Source organism: Schistocerca nitens, chromosome 3, assembly GCF_023898315.1.
Source record: "Schistocerca nitens isolate TAMUIC-IGC-003100 chromosome 3, iqSchNite1.1, whole genome shotgun sequence".
Classification (NCBI taxonomy): domain Eukaryota; kingdom Metazoa; phylum Arthropoda; class Insecta; order Orthoptera; family Acrididae; genus Schistocerca; species Schistocerca nitens.
This window is the reverse complement of record NC_064616.1, coordinates 566,389,664-566,413,980: the sequence shown is the minus strand read 5'-3', so window position 1 is coordinate 566,413,980 and position 24,317 is coordinate 566,389,664. Positions and strand designations below refer to the sequence as shown.

Below are 24,317 nucleotides of genomic sequence, written 5' to 3'. Positions count from 1 at the left end.
TGTTGAATTGTGTGTCATAAACTGTAAAAACTGAGCCTTACTGTGATTTAGCATTAACTTATTTTCTACAAGCCATGAACTTACGTCATGAACTGGTCTATTTGAAACAGAGCCAATGTTGCACACAACATCCTTTACTACCAAGCTAGTGTCATCAGCAAACAGAAATATTTTAGAGTTACCCACAATACTAGAGGGCATATCATTTATACAAATAAGGAACAGGAGTGGCCCCAACACTGATCCCTGGGGCACCCCCACTTGAACGTGCCCCACTCAGACCCCGCATCACAGCCATTCTCAACACTGTGAATAATGACATTTTGCTGTCTGTTGCTAAAGTAAGAGGTGAATCAATTGCGAGCTACTCCCCGTATTCCGTAATGGTCCAATTTCTAGAGCAATATTTTGTGATTAACACAACAAATGCCTTAGTTAAATCAAATAATATGCCTAGAATTCGAAACCTTTTGTTTAACCCATCCAGAACCTCACAGAGAAAAGAGAATATAGCATTTTCAGTTGTTAAACGAATTCTAAAGTCGAACTGTACATGTGACAGCAAATTGTGTGATATAAAATGATCATTTGTCCTTACATACACAGCCTTTTCAATAGCTTGAGCAAACACTGATGGCATAGAAATAGGTCTAAAATTGTCTACGTTATCTCTTTCTCCCTTTTTATAAAGCATCTTTACTACTGAATACTTTAATTGTTCAGGAAACTGACCATTCTTAAAGGAAAAATACAAATATGGCTAAATACAGGGTTAAAATGTGCAGCACAGTACTATAATGTTCTGCTAGGCACTTCATCATAACCATGAGAGTCCTTAGTCTTCAGTGATTTAATTATTGACCCAATTTCCCCCTTGTCTGTACCACAGAGGAGTATTTCAGACCTCAATCTTGGAAAGAAATTTGCCAAGAGAATTATATGATTCCCTGTAGAAACTGGAGTTTTATCCAATTCATCAGCAATGCTCAGAATATGATTGATGTATCTGATTTATCAGTAACAGAAATATTTTTACTATGAACTGACTGTATCGTCAACCTTGTGCTGCTGACCAGACACTTCCTTCACAACTGACGATATGGTTTTAATTTAATCCTGTGAATTAGCTATTCTGTTTGCGTACCACATACTCTTTGCCTTCCTAATAACATTTTTAAGCATTTTACGATACTGTTTGTAATGGACTACTGTAGCTCGATTGTGACTACTTCTAACATTTTAATATAATTCCCTCTTTGTTCTACATGATATCCTTACCCCCACTACTCAGCCACCTGGGCTGCATATTACTGCTAGTACCCCGTTTAGAATGTTATAATGGAAAGCAACTCTGAAAGAGCATGAGAAATGTATTAAGGAAAACATTACATTTATCATCTATGTTATGAATAAACATATTGTCTATGGTTGTGCTACTGTTTCCCTGCACCCTAGTTGGAAAAAAACACAGTCTGTATCAGATCATATGAATTTAGGAGATCTACCAACATCCTTTTTCTTGCACCATCATGTACAAAATTTATATTGAAGTCACCACATATAACTAATTTCTGCAACGTGAATGAAGAACCCTCTGTACCTTGAGCAGAAATGCTCTGAAGTAAGAGTTAGGGGACCTATAAACAGCGTCAATTAGAAGTTAAGTTTCACTAAATTCAACTGCCCCTGCACAACATTCAAATATCTATTCAGTGCAGTGCCATGATACATCTATGGACTCAAATGGAATACTGTTTATTACGTACGTAGTGACTCCCCCCACGAGGGACTGGTGTTGTGCCCATGTGATCCTTGATGTAACCCCACCAAACCAAGTCTAATGGTGTGACATCTGGAGAATGTAGGGGCATAGGGGCCATACAATGAGATCGTAATGACCCATCCCTCTCCCATGAAATATGTTATGTGGGGCATCCCGCTCATTCAAATTCAGATGTTGTGGTACCCCATGTTGTTGAAATTTGATTTAAGGATATCTCTATGAAGAAAAACGGGCCTACCACCCTATTGTGCATTAGGCCATGCCAAATATAAAGCTTTGTGCTGTCACAGATGTGTTCGTGCATGTTGTGTGGGTTGTTGGAGTCCAAAATCCCAATGTTGTGGTGACTCACATGTCCAGAAATGTGGAACATTGCTTCATCTGAAAACAGGCACTTTGTCAGGTAATTTTTGTGAGCATCTATAGAGGCCAACATGGAAAACACAAATGCCTACTGCAGATGGAGATCACTTGGCAGCAATGCATGGACCATTTGCACTTTGTATGTAAAATGGTGTAATTGGTTACATAACACATAATGAGCAATTGATCTTCTTTGCTGAAATTTGTGTGATGCACAATGAACTGACTTGTGCTGGCTGCATTGAAATACAAATTGTACTCTGTCAACTTGTGCTTGAGACAAAGGGCAGTTTCCACTTCGAGGAATGTCTTTGACACTGCTCATCTCTTTCAAATTTTTGTTTTTGCTTGCGCTGCCGTCTGGTACTGGCATTGATAATTCTGCAGTACCGTTGTCACATACATGGATTCTGCATGCCAGATGACACAGTGCACCTTCTCGTGGTCTGTCACCATTTTCATGCACACTCATAAGTCAGATATGCAACAAAGGGCAAACAAGAAAAAGTTTGAAAGCTCGTAAACAGTTTACAACAAACATTGGTTCTCTATCTCTGATAGTTACCAAGTTATGATTTTTTTGAAATGGTAGTGGGACTTAATCAATCCCATATATTTGTTTACAACAGAACGAGTGAAGATGGCCACTGTATAGTGGAGGCCTTCAGCAGTAGGTAGGCACACAAACTAGGTCAAGAACATAGTAGTCCACCTTACCACCCTACAGTATTCCATCTTCCTTCAGATAGCAGCTGCTTGTCCTGCAAAAGTCTCTTCCTCTCTTCATAACTACTCCAGCCAATGTCCATCTAAACCTGCTTTATAGTCAGGCCTCAGCCTCCCTCTACACTTTTTACGTTCCACACTTTCTTCCATTACCAAATTAACTATTCTTTCATTACCAAATTAACTATTCTTTCATGTCTCAAGATGCATCACATCAGCTTTTCTTTGTCAAGTAGTCCCACACATCTCTCTTCTCCTCATTTTGTTTCAGTACCTCTTCATTGTTTATCCTAATGAGTCATCTTATCTTCAGCATTTTTCTGCATCATCACATTTCAAAAGCTTCTATACTCTCTGTGTCAGCATTTTTTATCATCTATGTGTCACTTCCACATGACACAACTCCAGGCAAATACTTTCTGAAAGTTTCTTGCTATTACCAGTCTACATTTTGTACCTGCTTTACTTCTGCCATTGTCATTTACTTTGCTGCCTAAAAAGAAAAACTCATCTATTGCCTTTAGTTTCTCATTTCCTAACCTAGTATTTTAATTGACTACATTCCCTCATCCCTCTTTTACTTTAGTTGATGTTCATCTCATAAGTTCTTTTCAAAAAAACATTCTATTCTATTCAACTGATCCTTCAAATCCTTTGCCATTTATGGCAGGATTACAGTGTTGTTGACAAACCCCAAAATTTTTATTTCTTCTCCTTTTTTCAACTTTCTCCTTGATTTCCTTACTGCTTGCTCAGTGTACAGATACAGTGATATCAGCGGTAGGCTACTACCCTGCCTTACTCTCTTCTCAATTACTACTTCCCTTTCATGTCTTTCAACTCTTAACAACAGTTTGATTTCTACATAAATTGTAGATAATCTTTCACCCCTTATATTTTATCCCCACTACCTTCAAAATTTGAAAGAATGTACTTCAATCAACATCATGAAAAGCTTTCTCTAAATATACAAGTGCAATAGATGTTGATCTGCCTTTCTTCATTCTACATTTAAAGAAAAGCTGTAGGATCAATATTGCCTCATGTGTTCCCGTACTCCCCTTCACCCAAGTTTCTCCTACCCCAGGTCAGTGTCTGTCAATCATTCCATTCATCTGTTTGTAATAAATGCCATTATTTTGTAGCCATAACTTATTAACTGATTGTTCTGTAATGTTCACACATGGAAGCACCTGGCTTCTGTGGTACGGGTATTACTACATCCTTCTTGAAGTCTGATGATATTCCCTGTGTCTTGTATAACCTGCCTGCCTGGTGGAGCTATTGTGTCATGGTTGGTTCTCTCAAGGATATTAATAATTTTAAGGGTATATCATCTGCTCCAGGTGCTTTGTTTCAGTACACATAAAAGTCATTTTTTTTTCATGTAGGTGGTTAAAAAACTTTCTAACTAAATGTGAAAAAGCACTGTATTAACTTTGATTACTACCATCTATAAAGCTGCTGTGCACTACATTTGTGACATAAATATGATCATGAAACCACATTTCCTTGTAAAAACCCTTGTTCTTTGATAATTGTTGTTTATGCCATGGAAACTTATTGCAATTCTCAGATAAAACCTGTGACACATACTGCTTCTGTTCATCATTTTTTGAAAATTATTTACTGTAGTCCCCCTTGAGCTAGATGCCTCTCTTACCTGGATCATTTACAACTTTCAGATTAATAACTGAAGATTTTTATTTTCCTGCCACTGTGAAGGACCTGTCTTACATAATTGTCACCCAAACCAAATTTGGTAATAAATACTACTGTTTTATTTGAAGCAAACTGTTAAATACCATTATTAAAATTTTCTGAGAGCTGATTGATGTCTACTTCAATTCTTCTAATATTTGCCTCTAATGCAGTGCATATACCATTTCCATTTTTAACGCAGAAGATTAATGAGGATTAAAAGTGGCCAAAAAGACAGAACAGGCGGGAGGTACCACAAAAGATTCTTCAGTTTTAATAATGCCATGTGTGGAATATAGTGGATCACATAACTGTGAGTAAAGGAGTCTGTATTATTTAACTTTTGTATGGACATCATCATTCACAACTGGAAAAAAGTTTTGCTCCGAAATATGATAAAGAGCTACCAAAGACAAACTGTTTGCAGATGATGTAGTAATCGTAAAAGATTCAGAAAATGATTTACAAAAGACAGTCCACAAACTGTATTTAATCAAAAAATTATATAACTTTGAACTATCTTTAAAAAAACTTAGATACAAGCATCTACAAGGTAATGTTTGGCAAAAGAAAAGCTCCTGATATGAGTCCAGTATGTTGAAAAGGAAAGGTTTTTAAATACATTGTGTACAGAGTGTTTCAAAAATACTTTTACAATCTCTGGGGAGAGGTCGCTTACACCAAAACAAGGAAAAAAGCTATAAACAAATGTCTGAAAATACTTTGTTTTCAAGTTATTAAAGAAAGTTAAAATTATAGGTGGTAGGAGCGCATAAGCACATAAACTCATAATAAATGCTCAAAACGTCCTCCTCTTGCTTGTAAACATGCATGCACTCATCGAATCATGGACTGTTGCACCATTTCAAATATTCTCTGATGGTTTTGAATGGTATTGCAGGCTTCCTTGATGCGTCAGTGAGGAGTTTCTGCATCCCGGTGATCTATTGCATAGACAGAACATGTGGGCCCTGGTACTGGTCATCCTCTACATATCCATATGTCATGGTAGATACTAGCCAGTGCATCTCAAACAGTGAGACTGAAATGTGCTGGAACTCCATCATGCATAAATCACATGTTTGTTCCTGTGTGTGGGGGAACATCTTCTAGTAAGTCCTGGAGGATGTTCTGAGCAAAGCTCCGATAGGCAGCACTTATAGGACATGGACGTATGATCCTCCCAGTCACCTTTAATTCCAACCCATATATTAATCGTAAACTGATGCTGATTTCTAGCCTGTACTGTAGCATGAGGATTGGTGTTGGACCATATGTGTTGGGTATGGAAAATGTTATTCCATCTTTTCCAAATGTTGCCTTGTTTGTAAACAAAACTGAAGAGATAAGCAACAGGTTGGCAGTTCATGCAACAAACCATCAGCAAAAGGTCTCCATGGTGGGCGCCAAAACACACCAGATGAAATGGCTAAACCTCTCAAAAGAATGAAGAGCAATAAATATTTTAAAACATTGCATTGCTATAAAGCCATCTGGGGACATATGTCATGGCAGTGAAGTGATGTGTACCTCGCAATTAGTTGTATGGAAGCAGTTCAGTATGATGTGTAATGTGGAGACATGACAGAATGTCAGGAAGGAACTATCATGTTGGGATGCACCCATGATCACACCGTGAACGAATCTGCATGACTTTTTTTTTGTCTATAAGAATGGTGTGCCACTAGCAGCCATCTAACATATTGTAAGAAAGAACAGTGGTTGTAAAAAGATAGTAATTGACAGGAACTAGAGGTGAGCGTCACAACATGTCAGTGACAATCAGTATCAAACCTGACAGGAACTGCTGCTGTCAATGCATGCAGGTCAGTCTCAACCAGTTTCCAAGCAAACAATGAGGAGTGAACTATATGTAGTGGTCATTTGGAATCAGGGTACCTCGCAAAAGATCATTGCTCATGTTAACTTCATTGAACCAAACAACACAGAAACTGGGCAGTACGTGATTGGAAGCATGTAGTGTGATCTGATGAGTAACAATTTTGTGTCCTTTCAAGTGATACAAGGTATCGAGTACATTGACAGCTCAGTGAGTGTGTGGAGCATCTAATTCAGGTCAAAAGTGATTCTGTGAGATTTTGAGGGTGTATTTCACACTGTGAACTTGGATCACTCATTCAGGTTACCGGGAACATATGATGTTTATTTCAACATTCTTGGTGACCAGGTGTTGCCTTTCTGTAGTATTTTCATGGTGAATATGTTAACAACACTCCCATCTTCAGGGATGACAACAGCCCTGTTCACACGGGTGTGTGCATACATTCCATGTTTGACAAACACTCGGTCACCCTATCAAATATCGAATAGCGTACTAAATCACCCGATCTTAATTCCATAACACAGCCAATACATTTGCAGTTTGGTGCCTCCACAGGATTTAATTATCAATGGGTCACATCAGCTAGATGTAGCATACCTGAAGAAAATTATGGACTCTCTTCCTTTCCAAATTCAGGCCGTTATCAAGTCTAGAGGTGGTGATAAAATGTGTTAGCAAGGTGTCTCCTGGTGGTGACAATTTTTTTATCTGGTGTGCTTATATCCGTTTTTTTTTTTATTATTATCATAATTTTTGAAGATGTGAGTATTGTAATGGAAATAGTTACTTTTGATTCTCTAGTTGTTTAAATAATGTTACACTTTTTTAGTGGGAGAGTTGGGGAGGGGGAGGGGGGGGGGGGCGCCTTGCTGATAGTCCAGGGCAAGTAAAAGATGGGAGAAAATGACAATCCAAACCTAATCCAATTTTTCATATAATCAATTTCATTAACAGAAAAATTGGAATATTCTCATCTGGCTTCAATCATGCTTATTGTCACTGGAATCTCATTAATATGAACAGTTGTTTTATAACAACTACTGAGTGATTCACACAATAATTACTCATTATTTGGTCAACTGCATAACAGAATTTGAAAACGGTATACACTCCTGGAAATGGAAAAAAGAACACATTGACACCGAGTGTCAGACCCACCATACTTGCTCCAGACACTGCGAGAGGGCTGTACAAGCAATGATCACACGCACGGCACAGCGGACACACCAGGAGCCGCGGTGTTGGCCGTCGAATGGCGCTAGCTGCGCAGCATTTGTGCACCGCCGCCGTCAGTGTCAGCCAGTTTGCCGTGGCATACGGAGCTCCATCGCAGTCTTTAACACTGGTAGCATGCCGCGACAGCGTGGACGTGAACCGTATGTGCAGTTGACGGACTTTGAGCGAGGGCGTATAGTGGGCATGCGGGAGGCCGGGTAGACGTACCGCCGAATTGCTCAACACGTGGGGCGTGAGGTCTCCACAGTACATCGATGTTGTCGCCAGTGGTCGGCGGAAGGTGCACGTGCCCGTCGACCTGGGACCGGACCGCAGCGACGCACGGATGCACGCCAAGACCGTAGGATCCTACGCAGTGCCGTAGGGGACCGCACCGCCACTTCCCAGCAAATTAGGGACACTGTTGCTCCTGGGGTATCGGCGAGGACCATTCGCAACCGTCTCCATGAAGCTGGGCTACGGTCCCGCACACCGTTAGGCCGTCTTCCGCTCACGCCCCAACATCGTGCAGCCCGCCTCCAGTGGTGTCGCGACAGGCGTGAATGGAGGGACGAATGGAGACGTGTCGTCTTCAGCGATGAGAGTCGCTTCTGCCTTGGTGCCAATGATGGTCGTATGCGTGTTTGGCGCCGTGCAGGTGAGCGCCACAATCAGGACTGCATACGACCGAGGCACACAGGGCCAAAACCCGGCATCATGGTGTGGGGAGCGATCTCCTACACTGGCCGTACACCACTGGTGATCGTCGAGGGGACACTGAATAGTGCACGGTACATCCAAACTGTCATCGAACCCATCGTTCTACCATTCCTAGACCGGCAAGGGAACTTGCTGTTCCAACAGGACAATGCACGTCCGCATGTATCCCGTGCCACCCAACGTGCTCTAGAAGGTGTAAGTCAACTACCCTGGCCAGCAAGATCTCCGGATCTGTCCCCCATTGAGCATGTTTGGGACTGGATGAAGCGTCGTCTCACGCGGTCTGCACATCCAGCACGAACGCTGGTCCAACTGAGGTGCCAAGTGGAAATGGCATGGCAAGCCGTTCCACAGGACTACATCCAGCATCTCTACGATCGTCTCCATGGGAGAATAGCAGCCTGCATTGCTGCGAAAGGTGGATATACACTGTACTAGTGCCGACATTGTGCATGCTCTGTTGCCTGTGTCTATGTGCCTGTGGTTCTGTCAGTGTGATCATGTGATGTATCTGACCCCAGGAATGTGTCGATAAAGTTTCCCCTTCCTGGGACAATGAATTCACGGTGTTCTTATTTCAATTTCCAGGAGTGTATTTTGGAACTATTTGGGTTAGAAGAAGGTTAACTAACACAATGAATAGTGTGCCATATCAAAGGGATTTGTAACTGTAATTTCTCTAAAGCCATTTAGCATCATGTACATGCCTTACACTATTTGTACAGGTGTCTAAAATTAAAAAGGTCCAAAAAGTGTTTTCTGCATTTCATAACAATTGTAGTCATTTCCATTAGCTTCCATAAGTAGTAGTTCTCCTGTTGATTGACCAGTATAACTTATTTCACAGCAGGATTATAAATATTTTCTGGGCCAGTTTTATCTCAGACTTGTTGTTTGTGTATTGTAAGTCTTGCAAAGTTCAAAAAGTGTATTTTGCAGCATGCTCGTTTCTGTCATTTCATGTCTTCTGATGTCTTAGCATTGTTGTACCTTTTCCTATGATATCCCACTGAATAAATAATTTCAATTTTGATAAATATGTGCTTGGGTAGGAATCCAATGTTCAGATTTTTCAACATTTTTTTCAGTATCACCTACGTAACTTTACTGTCGCAGCAATTAGGAGTAAGTGGTTGGTGTAGATACTGTATTGTGGACTTTTCTTTTTTGCTGTAATGTTTATGATAGACATGTCAAATTTTGGCATTCTTTTACTTGCATGCAGTACTCCGCAGGTATTTTTTGTTTGCTTTTCTTCAATGCGTGCAGGTGTCTAAAATTTGTTGAACTTCTGTTTCAGTGAGTCGTCTTCTCACATTTCCTATTAAGTTAATCATTTATCTTTGTTTCTTTGATGCAGCTACACTGAAGTAGATCCTGTAGTTATAGCACAAGATGGTGTAGAAATGTTCAAGAAAGAAGGCTTTGAGATAATAATTGTTGATACAAGTGGACGACATAAACAAGAAGAATCACTTTTTGAAGAAATGTTGCAAGTTTCAAATGCAATTGTAAGTAATATTCTGAAACTTGTTGTTTGTTAATTATTTTATTTAACTGAACTCAACATATTTTTTATTCTCATCAGAAACCAGATAATATCATATTCGTCATGGATGCAACAATAGGTCAGGCCTGTGAAGCACAGGCTCGTGCATTCAAGGAGAAGGTTGACGTTGGTTCAGTTATAATAACAAAGCTTGATGGACATGCTAAAGGTGGAGGTGCTCTCAGTGCGTAAGTGTTACTTTTATTTTGTAGAATTGTTGTCACTACCGTCTCAAATTGTGATAAATTTTCAGAGGCTTTCCTTTTTCTGTTTTAGTGTTGCAGCTACACAAAGTCCTATTATTTTCATTGGAACAGGAGAACATATTGATGACTTTGAACCATTTAAAACAAAACCGTTCATTAGTAAGCTTTTAGGGATGGGCGATATAGAAGGTTTAATTGACAAAGTAAATGAGCTGAAACTTGATGACAATGAGGAATTAATAGAAAAGATAAAACATGGGCAGTTCACATTGCGTGATATGTACGAGCAGTTTCAGAATATTATGAAAATGGGTCCTTTTTCACAAATAATGGTGAGTTGCTTTCTAATAGTATATAAAATTTTCAAATAGTACAGAGCTGATAATCAGTGAGTCCTGTGTTTTCCAGTCAGTATTTATTGATTGTCATTTCATCTTGTTTTAGGGTATGATACCTGGGTTTAGTACAGATTTCTTATCGAAAGGTAGTGAACAGGATTCAATGGCCAGATTGAAGAGACTTATGACAATTATGGACAGCATGAATGATGGTGGTATGAAATAATTGTATTTTATTTCTATAGAAACCGTTTATCTGAAATAAAAATTGCCTTCACCCTAATTAATAATTCTTTGTGTCTGCTCATTTTCCATGTGGTTTAATTTTATTTCAGAATTAGACAGCCGCGATGGTGCGAAACTATTTACAAAACAATCCTCACGAATAGTGAGGGTTGCACAAGGTTCAGGAGTGACTGAAAGGGAAGTTAAAGAACTTATCTCACAGTACACAAAATTTGCTGCAGTTGTAAAGAAGATGGGTGGAATAAAAGGATTATTCAAAGGTGGCGATATGGCAAAGAATGTAAATCAAGCCCAGATGACGAAACTTAATCAACAGATGGCGAAGATGATGGATCCTAGGGTTCTTCAACACATGGGTATTTATTTTCATTCACACATATTTATGTTTAACTGAATCTTCTCTTTTCTTCTTGGTGGTATATGTTGAACAGTTCTTGTAGTGAAGTGCACATGTAGAATATTGTTAAAAATTAGGATTTCACTACTTTAGTTAATTCACAAACAGAAATTGTTCAATATAACATCGTCACTTCATCATCAACAAAAAACATTTATTGATGTAGTGTATCTGAAGTTCTCCTTTTGACAAAAGTTACATTTTATTATTTTGTGTTCTGTGTGATGATGATGCTTACTGTATTTTTTTAAACAGTTTGTAAATAATCACTGCAAAGTGCTTATAAGACACACAAAGACAAATGGACAGTTTATACACATAGTAAAGATCATAGTTGTATGTGTGCGGCAATAGCAACTGTTTCTCAAGTCATTGCCGCATACACAGGTCATGGGAGTCAATCATTGACCATGTGAAGCTCAAACAGTCCTGTTTATTTGTACACTTAATCCCTTACTTTCTTTCTGTTGCCCTGCATCCACCTGATGCATGGTTAAGAATGGTATGTTGCCTCTCCAATTTTGCAGAGAACCAGCCATATTTGTATTATTACCATGGGATTGTCACTCCCAAAGGCATTTTAAAACTTACTGCCAGCTCCTCCTACCCCCACCCCCCACCCTGCTCTTCCAGGACAGGAATCTGTTGTACCCTTCAAGTGTGCACATATGCCATGTGACAGTTTTTGAAGAGGTTGTGCATTATGTAACTGAAATGGGACATGGGAAACAGCCTGTTGTATATATAGAAAGAAGTGGGAAACTGCCTAAAAATCATATCCAGGCTAACCGGAACACCAACCCCCATCATTAGTCAGCTAGGCAGATTTGATGGGGGCAGTGTGCTCCCTGGTGTCCTGGTAGGGGTCATATGATGCACTTGGCTATATGGATGTGTTATTCATACACTTGCCGTGAACATCAGAAGGAAAATATGGTTCTTTGTTGCTAAGCTCAACATGAACAGGAGTTCAAAGATGTCAAATAGCTGAACATCAAGAAAAATCTAATAGTCCTTGGAGAAAGATGGAAGTAAGTTTTATGACAGCAGAGGATTTAAACTCTTCCAAGGCTGTGAACGCAGAGCTTCTAGGAAAGTGGCCATGCTTCGCCAACCACTGCAGGGCACAAAGGTGGAACTGTGGGGACAATGCAAACCATTATAGAACCCTGTCAATCTCAAGGTGTACTTTGTGTTTTTGGGGTGGATGGCTGTTGAGGCAATTCGGTCAGGCAAGCTATAGGATAGTTTCCCCACATCTCAGCTTCATTTCACTTGCTTGAATATTTAGGGTGTAAACAAATCACCAAATGAGGTAGCAAATAGTACACAAAAAATTCCGATGTCACAAAGACTAAACTTCTGGTCAAAAACTAAAACTCTTAAAGACTATCTCCAAAAGTATCAGAGTGTTAGATGCTATTTTTGTGTGACAAGAACACATTTGTGGAAGACATGGAAGTCCTTCTGAGGGACGCAGGGAGTCATTTTATTTCCCCTGTAACTGTAACACATATCTCCAAATATGTCGAGAGAAAGAGGAGCACAAAAATACTTCACCAATAAAGTTGCTCCCATACTATTAATAATTCATGTGGAGGAATTGAGGCTCATGGCACAAGTGAGACTTGTATTGCCTTGTCTCTAAAAGATTAATTCTTAAACTTGTCTCTTTGCTAAAAGTTCTTAGCCTCTTGTGAAATGGCCATCTCAGTGGAGGGAGAGCTGAATGTAGTGTGACTGACTTTACAAATGATGTAACTTCACATGTCACTCAAGTAGAAACATACGAGCAGTTCCTACAGGTGTGCATGTACCAAGTACAGTGATAATATGTTCCATTTACCTACCCCCTAATGAGACTCCAGGCAATGAGCCTCTGCACAGATTTATCATACAGCTCTCCCAATCATTTCTCTGTGCGAAATTTTTAATTGCATTATTCTGTGGTGATCTGCTACCAGCAGTCCTTAGGCTTGAGCTTCCAAAAGCTTATTGTCAGAAAATCTTTCTTCCAAACCGAACATGCATGTCATTGCTTGCTATGAGACCCTTGTACGCTATCAGAATAGATGGTCATCAAGACTAAATAGATGCAGTATAGCACAAATATGACGTTAAGTTGATTCAAATGGTACAACACAGTCATAAAACATTTTAAACTAGCAGCATGATCTCTCAGTGTTTCAAAATGTATCAACATGCACTGGTAGTGCTTGTGCTGCTGAAAGCAGATAATCCCGTGGAAATATTGTTGGCCTTCAAGTAGTATTTACAAACATTACATAGTTAAATTTCTTGAAACCAGGGTGCTCTGCTCAGCAGATGTAAATCAGTAAAATTCGGAACAATCCATGCTTAGTCTCATCCCACTACACTTTGGCATGATGACTGTGGGAGTAAAAGTTCTTTCAAATAAAGGTATCATGACTGATCACAATTGTTTTCAAATTGTTTTTTCTGTGCATGCACAGCTTCATGATCATTATGACACCTTTGTGTGAACACTCATTGGATATGTCTTCTTGTTTGGCAATTTGTAGTGCTATTTGACACCATTGCTCTCTTTCTGTTGCTCAAATGTTTCTGGCTTGAGTAATGAAACACTGCACCAGTTACATATTTTTTCATGCTTAGCATGGCATGTTTCAAGAAGTTATTCTCATTGTCAAGTGCAAATATTTATGTAAGTGTTTTCTGGGATTTTTCACAAACAAATAGTGTGTGTAATGGCATGTGTGTGTGTGTGGGGGGGGGGGGGGGGGGGCGGGCGCGCGTGCCTGTTTGGGTGCACATGTAGTTTTCTGCATAATGGAGGAGGCATAGTATACTTTGTAACCTCATAAACATCATTACAGTGCAAGAGAGGCAGAACACACATACCATCAAACAAAATACTTAACTACATATTGGCACTCAACTGTGAGAGTAAGTTGTAGACACATCATGTTGAGCAGGAAAAAATACATAACTGGTGTAGTATTTCATCATATAAATAATGAATGAATGACACAGCTGCATGCTTTCCAGAAACACCAATTATGTTTAATGAAATTTAGTCAAACATTTCGGCTTCCCAGACAGTTGGCACTTCCCTGTCAACTGCTAAACATAGTACGAAATTCAGATAACCGTTATTAGATAGTAAATGAGTCCCTGGCTAGGCCTTTGATGCCTATTATGTACATATATCACACAAAAAAAGTTCCTTGAAAAGCTGGGCTCTACTGCATTATGTTTTTTTGTTGTTTATATCAACAAAATGTGCTCTGGTGCATCCTTATTGTGAGACGAAACCCATTTTCACCATCAGAATAGTAAACAAAAGTAGAATGAAGTGGAACAAAGTTCAGAGCAGCATGTCGAGAGTTCTGCATGAAATTTCTCATAGCTGGTGAAAACTGGGAACTTACACATTTTCTATCATTCATTTCATAATAGTTCTCACCTTACAAGATGTAAATTGTGGTTAATTTTGTCAAAAAAGTTTTATAATTCCCCATTGAAAATGATCAGCAAGCATATCCTGTGTGTCTCGTATCACAATAAATAAGTGAACTGCCCCGAGTTTACTATAATTTTAATGGAGTATCTCTTAACACATGTTTAACTTTTTACAAGCATCTCAAAATTTGATTTGCAGGGTTTGTATAGGCCCAATTTTGGCTCCAATAATGTAGTCAGATTTTTGTTTACCTGATTAAAAACCAAGCAAACATGAACTAATATCTCTCTGCAGACCCGGAGCTGTTGTGTAAACCAAGGAACATTGTGCTGCAATCAGCTTTTCAGATGACCAAGATGACAAATGAGCCATAGCACATTTGAATCAATGATCAAACGTAACTCTTAGTGGTCAGTTGGTTTTGGACATAAGTGGCAGACTATGGTATGAGTTTTATGAGAGACCTCCCACAGGACACAGTAAACAGTGTAAGCCTGGCAACCAATCGCAACATATACCAGACACATCATTGTGATTGTGTGTCGACAATAAGCAGACATACTAAAGAAATGTTATTAAAAAAAACCTAGATTCTCTGAGATCATGGTTAAAAATTTTGTCAACACAAAACAGGAAATGATTTGCACCTCGATAAGACTTCCTGTAATGTGGTATGTCAGGTGTACATAATACGATTCTATCATTGGATATTATATTTAAAGACTTGGTAACAACATAAACATAACACACCTTCAGTAAAGAATATACGATGTTGTTGTTGTTGTGTTCTTCGGTCCTGAGACTGGTTTGATGCAGCTCTCCATGCTACCCTATCCTGTGCAAGCTTCTTCATCTCCCAGTACTTACTGCAACCCACATCCTTCTGAATCTGCTTAGTGTATTCATCTCTTGGTCTCCCTCTATGATTTTTACCCTCCACGCTGCCCTCCAATGCTAAATTGGTGATCCCTTGATGCCTCAGAACATGTCCTACTAACCGGTCCCTTGTTTTTGTCAAGTTGTGCCACATACTCCTCCCCAATTCTATTCAATACTCCATCATTAGATATGTGATCTACCCATCTAATCTTCAGCATTCTTCTGTAGCACCACATTTTGAAAGCTTCTATCCTCTTCTTGTCCAAACTATTTATCGTCCATGTTTCACTTCCATACATGGCTACACTCCATACAAATACTTTCAGAAACTACTTCCTGACACTTAAATCTATACTCGATGTTAACAAATTTCTCTTTTTCAGAAACGCTTTCCTTGCCATTGCCAGTCTACATTTTATATCCTCTCTACTTCGACCATCATCAGTTATTTTACTCCCCAAATAGCAAAACTCCTTTACTACTTTAAGTGTCTCATTTCCTAATCTAATTGCCTCAGCATCACCAGACTTAATTCTACTACATTCCATTATCTTCGTTTTGCTTTTGTTGATGTTCATCTTATATCCTCCTTTCAAGACACTGCCCATTCCGTTCAACTGCTCTTCAAAGTCCTTTGCTGTCTCTGATAGAATTACAATGTCATTGGCGAACCTCAAGGTTTTTATTTCTTCTCCATGGATTATAATACCTACTCCAAATTTTTCTTTTGTTTCCTTTACTGCATGCTCAATATACAGATTAAATAACATTGGGGAGAGGCTACAACCCTGTCTCACTCCCTTCCCAAACACTGCTTCCCTTTCATGCCCCTCAACTCTTATAACTGCCATCTGGTTTCTGTACAAATTGTAAATAGCCTTTCACTCCCTGTATTTTACCCTTGCCACCTTCAGAATTAGAAAGAGAGTATTCCAGTCAACATTGTCAAAAGCTTTCTCTAAGTCTACAAATGCTAGAAACGTAGGTTTGCCTTTTCTTAATCTTTCTTCTAAGATAAGTCGTAAGGTCAGTATTGCCTCACGTGTTCCAATATTTGTATGGAATCCAAACTGATCTTCACAGAGGTCGCCTTCTACCAGTTTTTCCATTCGTCTGTAAAGAATTCGCGTTAATATTTTGCAGCAAAATGATAGTTCGGTAATTTTCACATCTGTCAACACCTGCTTTCTTTGGGATTGGAATTATATTCTTCTTGAAGTATGATGGTATTTCGCCTGTTTCATACATCTTGCTCACCAGATGGTAGAGTTTTGTCAGGACTGGCTCTCCCAAGGCCGTCAGTAGTTCCAATGGAATGTTGTCTACTCCTGGGGCCTTGTTTCGACTCAGGTCTTTCAGTGCTCTGTCAAACTCTCCACGCAGTATCGTATCTCCCATTTCATCTTCATCTACATCCTCTTCCATTTCCATAATATTGTCCTCCAGAACATCGCCCCTGTATAGAACCTCTATATACTCCTTCCACCTTTCTGCTTTCCATTCTTTGCTTAGAACTGGGTTTCCATCTGAGCTCTTGATATTCATACAAGTGGTTCTCTTTTCCTCAAAGGTCTCTTTAATTTTCCTGTAGGCAGTATCTATCTTACCCCTAGTGAGATACGCCTCTTCATCCTTACATTTGTCCTCTAGCCATCCCTGCTTAGCCATTTTGCACTTCCTGTCGATCTCATTTTTGAGACGTCTGTATTCCTTTTTGCCTGCTTCATTTACTGCATTTTTATATTTTCTCCTTTCATCAATTAAGTTCAATATTTCTTCTGTTACCCAAGGAGTTCTACTAGTACTCGTCTTTTTACCTACTTGATTTTCGGCTGCCTTCACTACTTTGTCCCTTAGAGCTACCCATTCTTCTTCTACTGTACTTCTTTCCCGCATTCCTGTCAATTGTTCCCTTATGCTCTCCCTGAAACTCTGTACAACCTCTGGTTTAGTCGGTTTATCCAGGTTCCATCTCCTTAAATTCCCACCTTTCTGCAGTTTCTTCAGTTTTAATCTACAGTTCATAACCAATAGATTGTGGTCAGAATCCACATCTGCCCCTGGAAATGTCTTACAATTTAAAATCTGGTTCCTAAATATCTGTCTTACTATTATATAATCTATCTGATACCTTCTAGTATCTCCAGGATTCTTCCATGTATACAACCTTCTTTCATGATTCTTGAACCAGGTGTTAGCTATGACTAAGTTATGCTCTGTGCAAATCCATATTCACCTACTATGTTTCCTTTTCTCCCTTTCCCTACTCTCGAATTCCAGTCACCCACGACTATTAAATTTTCATCTCCCTTCACTACCTTAATAATTTCTTTTATCTGATCATACATTTCATCAATTTCTTCATCATCTGCAGAGCTAGTTGGCATATAAACTTGTACTACTGTAGTAGGCGTGGGCTTCGTGTCTATCTTGGCCACAATAATGCATTCACTATGCTGTTTGTAGTAGCTTACCCGCACTCCTATTTTTTTTTATTCATTATTAAACCTACTCCTGCATTACCCCTATTTGAGTTTGTGTTTATAATCCTGTATTCAACTGACCAAAAGTCTTGTTACTCCTGCCACCGAACTTCACTAATTCCCGCTATATCTGACTTCAACCTATCCATTTCCTTTTTTAAATTTTCTAATCTACCTGCCCGATTAGGGGATCTGACATTCCACGATCCGATCCGTAGAACGCCAGTTTTCTTTTTCCTGATAACGACGTGCTCTTGAGTAGTCCCCGCCCGGAGATCCGAATGGGGGGGACTATTTTACCTCCGGAATATTTTACCCAAGAGGACGCCATCATCATTTATCCATACAGTAAAGCTGCATGCCCTCGGGAAAAATTACGGTCGTAGTTTCCCCTTGCTTTCAGCCATTCGCAGTACCAGGACAGCAAGGCCGTTTTGGTTTATGTTGCAAGGCCAGGTCAGTCAATCATCCAGACTGTCGCCCCTGCAACTACTGAAAAGGTTACTGCCCCTCTTCAGGAACTGCACGTTTGTCTGGCCTCTTAACAGATATCCCTCTATTGTGGTTGCACCTATGGTACGGCCATCTGTATCGCTGAGGCACGCAAGCTTCCCCACCAACGGCAAGGTCCATGGTTCATGGGGAATATGCGATAGCATGTATTATACCTGATATACTTTGTATTAATGAAATCACAAAATGAAAATTAATGTTACCTGTCTCTTTGTGCAAGTCTTTTTCATAAGTACTTGAAGAAATGTGCACCAAGCTCCGGATTGTCCCAGTTAATACAAAACTCAGGCTACAAAACATGGATAATCCAAAATAAATATGTTTTTTACTGGGAACGGCAATTTTCTGTATCTAAGAAATAAGCCACATGTCACATTTGAAAGCCCACTGCATTGCTTACAGGTTACTCACCAGAAGCTGACAACTATTTTATAAAATTACAGTTAAAACACACTGTACTTTGTATCATCCATTCGATTTTGCAAAATAATCAGCAGTTATTTTCTATTTCAATTCACATTTTACCTAACGATAGTTCTCATTTGCTAAAGTGCCTGCTTCTGGGACACAGGGAGGAAATTCCAGCCCCAGATCAAATACTCGTGGATTAATGATGTGGGGTGGTGTGCTGGTCAGCCTGGATGTTGGTTTAGATGGTTTTCCACATTTTCTTAAGTGAATAGTGGGTGGGTTCCACTACACACAGACAGTAGTACTAGTAGTAGTAGTACACAAATTCCACCCCCAAAAGGAGAAAGGTAGCTGGCAGCAGCTTTAAAATGACTTTGGGAATGTTGTTGTTGTTGTTGTTGTTGTTGTTGTGGTCTTTAGTCCTGAGACTGGTTTGATGCAGCTCTCCATGCAACTCTATCCTGTGCAAGCTTCTTCATCTCCCAGTATCCACTGCAACCTACATCCTTCTGAATCTGCTTAGTGTATTCATCTCTTGGTCTCCCTCTACGATTTTTGCCCTCCACGCTGCCCTCCAATACTAAATTGGTGATCCCTTGATGCCTCAGAACGTGTCCTACCAACTAATCCCTTCTTCTAGTCAAGTTGTGTCACAAACTCCTCTTCTCCCCAATTCTATTCAATACCTCCTCATTAGTTATGTGATCTACCCATCTAATCTTCAGCATTCTTCTGTAGCACTACATTTTGAAAGCTTCTGTTCTCTTCTTGTCCAAACTATTTATTGTCCATGTTTCACTTCCATACATAGCTACATCCCATGCAAATACTTTCAGGAACAGCTTCCTGACACTTAAATCTATACTTGATGTTAACAAATTTCTCTTCTTCAGAAACGATTTCCTTGCCATTGCCAGTCTACATTTTATATCCTCTCAACTTCGACCATCATCAGTTATTTTACTCCCTAAATAGCAAAACTCCTTTACTACTTTAAGTGTCTCATTTCCTAATCTAATACCCTCAGCATCACCCGACTTAATTTGACTACATTCCATTATCCTTGTTTTGCTTTTGTTGATGTTCATCTTATAGCCTCCTTTCCGTTCAACTGCTCTTCCAGGTCCTTTGCTGTCTCTGACAGAATTACAATGTCATTGGCGAACCTCAAAATTTTTATTTATTCTCCATGGATTTTAATACCTACTCCGAATTTTTCTTTTGTTTCCTTTACTGCTTGCTCAATATACAGATTGAATAACATCGGGGAGAGGCTACAACCCTGTCTCACCCCCTTCCCAACCACTGCTTCCCTTTCATGTTCCTCGACTCTTATAACTGCCATCTGGTTTCTGTACAAATTGTAAATAGCCTTTCACTCCCTGTATTTGACCCCTGCCACCTTCAGAATTTGAAAGAGAGTATTCCAGTCAACATTGTCAAAAGCTTTCTCTAAATCTACAAATGCTAGAAACATAGGTTTGACTTTCCTTAACTTATCTTCTAAGATAATTTGTAGGGTCAGTATTGCCTCACGTGTTCCAATATTTGTACCGAATCCAAATTGATCTTCCCCAAAGTCAGCTTCTACTATAATAATAATGACCTGTATATGCAGATACGATTGGTTCTCCACACAACAGAAGAAGCATCATACCAGTCTCAACGTGGCACTGACCAGATAAAGGGCACCAGACAGGAAGGAAGGAAGAAGGAAGATAGCTTCTCATATTTTGGAGAGTTAAAACATCAGTGCAGTCAATCAAAATTTGTTTGGCATACTGTAGTGACAGATAAACACATTTTTGTGCTCCTATGTATGTGCTGATTGGTTCCCAGATTGCCGCATGTTTGCTCTCGTCTGTTACCGAACACGCTCGCTTTGTTCACTACATCCATGTCACATACCGGCTCAGATCCAGGTTCAGACACATTGCTATTAAACCAGTCACACATTTATTCCTGATCTACTGAACCACCAGAAATTTATGTTCTAAATGAAAATATTGGTTCTGATTATAACAATACTTCAGGCTTCATTTTTTTATTTTTCAAAATTTGTCAAACTATGCATAGATAATCCTCACCTTGAAGATCAGGAGCTTGCTGTCTATGATGAGTACAACCATGTAATAACATTAGTTTCATACACAGAAGAACAAAATTTGAAGTTGAGAAAGTTACATACTATTGTATTGAGCTTGTGAATATTTGTAAAACTAGATGAAAACTGTAGACACACCAACAGTGTGAAAATTTACTTCATAATGATGTAATGGCTGAATTTATTTATGCCACTGAGATATTAAAGAACAAATATAGAGGCCACAGTCTTCGCTGTACTGAGAGTAAAATTTATTTATAATACATTTCAGAAAGTGTCAAAGAGATTGATTGTACTGTTAGCTTTTAAAAATCTGCTCATTACTATATATTTTCTCTTCAGGCAAATATCTTCACGAGTGTATCCTTTATAGAACATGCAATGATTTTAAACCCAAGTGTGATAACTATGAATTATTTACGAATAAAGAAGACAACTCGCTGAAAGGCAGAAACCCTGCATCGTCGATAGGTACACAAATAAAAGGTACAGAGCTTGGCTAGCTTTTGGAATGCACTTCCTTTTCAAAGCTTGTAGGGAAAACACACACACGCACAAACGTCTCTCCATAAATTGTGCTCAGTTGACTGCCAGCTCTTTCCCAGCCGATGGTGAGTGTACTGGGGTGAGGGATGGAGAGAGGCGGGAGGGTGTTTGTGGGAAGTGCCTCGTGAGAGAGTGGGGAACCATCTGTGGGCCAGCTACAGCCTTGTTTTTGGCAACAGTTTGGCAGTGGCCATTCATTCTAGTTGACAACTGGTGGTTTGCCATATCAATGTAAAATTCTGTGCAGTGGTTGCAGCAGAGCTGGTACACAACATGGCTACTTTCACAGGTGGCCTTGCCCCTGATGGGGTAGAATAAGCCTGTGATGGGTGGGTGGATTGGGCACGTCTTGCATCTGGGTCTTCCACAAGGGTATGATCCGTGTGGCAGAAGATGGGGGGTGGGATGGCATAGGGATGGACTAGGATGTTGTGGTGGTTGGGTGGGCAGTGGAACACCACTTCGGGTAGGTTTGGAAGTATCTTGGCTACGATGTTCCTCAATCCAGGGCATTGGGTGACAATGGGTGTGCTTATTTAAAGCATTCATGCAAGTAGTTCAGTAGCTAAGATCAGCAAGAAAAAGAATGTAAAGCTTGAGACTGTAACTTGTTCAGATAAGTTACAGGTATTTTCATTCTTTTGAGCATATTATTTTGCATGTGTTTAAATTTTTAACATTTCCATGTAGTAATTTACATTATTTTTTTCCTTTCTGCTTTAGGTGGAATGCCAGGACTTCAGAATATGATGAGGCAGTTGCAACAAGGAGCAACAGGAGGTCTTGGAAACCTAATGGGTTTTGGAAATAAGTGATAATAGGTTTAACAGTGATGACACATACTGCATATTTATTGTACATTCGAGTATGAAAATTGCAGTTTGGTTTATTTATAACTTCCAAATAATTACTCAGTGCAAAAAAGAAATGAAGAGTATTCTATCTACGATCTTAATAGTTACGAAATTTGCAGAATGGTATCTAGAATTTGGACATCTTTGCATGCCTGTTACAAAATTGAATGTCTTCTCAAATTTAACGTTTGAAATGATTTGATTGTAAATTGAGAAAATGAGAGTAAAAATAGCAAGAAATAAATTCAGTGGGCCTGCATGTACAAGTTGTTGATAAACTTTCAAAAGTATCATATACAAATTTTTCTACTAACTAAAATCCAGTAAAGAGAAGTGTACCCCACTCACCTGATTAAAATTTTGTGTGGCAGGCAAAATGAGTTAAGTATATCTTTCTTTTGAAGAGACACACAATGTATGAAGTGAAAAGAAATTGACAGTCATACTGTAATTTAAGGGTATAAAGTGAGAGATTGAAACAATCCTCCATGATTTAGGTGAAAATGATGCCTTGTCTTGTAATTTTTTCCATTCAGATTTCATGCTCGACATCTTTGTTCCTATTTCACAGTAATGACTTGTCATAACAACATGGATAGCTGGTCATCTTAAATATATTTTTCAGTGTGTGTGTAACCAAGACCCACAAATGCTGTGAGTAGATCTGGTTCATGAAGAATTGTGGTTTTGTTACCACAGAGTTGTTACTATGGCAGGCACCTGACTGGTTCCCAGGAAGGAGACAATTTCTTCAGTATCCTAAGGCACTGTGGGAGTCTCTTTCAAAAAAACAAAAAACAACAAAAAAAACATGTGTGCATTTCCTATGTTTCTGTAGATGATTGTGTCTTTGACAGGTTGTATATGTATAAGGATGTGCTCACTAGTTACAGTTCCTGGAGGGTAATTTTGCATGACTGTTGCAATTTTCTGTACCAGAGTCCAACTCTGGTAAATAGCAGCATTCTAACAACAAATACCTTAACTACACAGTATTTGTTGTTCTAACTGATAAAGAGGTCTGTGGGCACTGTACAGAGATATAACACCCTGATAAGTGGAATTTAATGGTGCTTACTATGCTTCAACATCTTTATATCGCTCCTAATAGAAGTCACCATTCAGTAGTACCTATTATTTGTCCATCATCTGCCTGCAATATCACCTCATATTTGTGCTAATGTTATACCAATCATTCCCAATGGTTTTACAGTATTCGTTTGGTTTGTTTAAGTGTTTTACAGTTTTCTCAAAATGAACTAAACATTTTGTGCATCACACAATGAGCATGATCGTCGATTTGTCATCTAATAATTTACACATGGTTTTTGGAGTGCTAATGTGATTATTATTATTATTATTATTATTATTAGTGCAAAGCAGACTTAATTTTATTGTGTGATTCATAGCAGCTACTTAAAGTATGTGCTTGCTTTTGTATTTTTGGTTCTGCTTTTCATGAGAGATCAAATGGGTATCCATCAGTTAAGACTTTGAAGTTAAACTGTAAGAAAAAATACACTGATACTCCTCAGGCTCCACATGCATAGCTCTATTACTAACAGTATATTGATACTGCATGAGACACCCATAGTGTGTTGTGTGGCAGTTTATCTTTCATCCTAACATGTTTTAAAATAATAATACTCACTGCTTTGACAATCCAAGCAATATAAAGAAACACTTTTTTCATGTCTAATGTACAGATCTTCATCTGTGCTATGGTCTGTCTAATGATACTCAGTATCCTGTTGTTGCGTAATTTCAAAAAGTATTTTAGTTTTGCTTATTGTTACCACTAATTTACATTCATAAGGGCAGTAAGAAAGTATGAAAATGGAAAAAAAAAGCAATCCAGGGCACCACTAGAATGAATGTTGCCCACATAATTATACTACATACATGCTCAAGTTATTAGACTAAAGTCTTTTACCTTGCAGAAGATAAATTTATTACAAACCTATGTACAAGAATTGACATTCATGCACTTAATAC

At 39.0% G+C, this 24,317-nt stretch overlaps 1 protein-coding gene across 1 annotated transcript in view; it reads left to right on the top strand.

Annotated features, from left to right (window-relative positions):
- Nucleotides 1-22,588, top strand: part of LOC126249658 (signal recognition particle 54 kDa protein) — a 60,357-nt gene extending 37,769 nt beyond the window's left edge. Inside the window, exons 4-9 of the mRNA XM_049951336.1 lie at nt 9,712-9,862; nt 9,940-10,088; nt 10,177-10,438; nt 10,551-10,659; nt 10,780-11,046; nt 22,192-22,588. Of these exons, the coding sequence (XP_049807293.1) occupies nt 9,712-9,862; nt 9,940-10,088; nt 10,177-10,438; nt 10,551-10,659; nt 10,780-11,046; nt 22,192-22,283 (1,030 nt within the window). The 3' untranslated portion in view covers nt 22,284-22,588. The remainder of the gene's footprint in view (nt 1-9,711; nt 9,863-9,939; nt 10,089-10,176; nt 10,439-10,550; nt 10,660-10,779; nt 11,047-22,191) is intronic.
- The last annotated feature ends 1,729 nt before the right edge of the window (nt 22,589-24,317 follow it).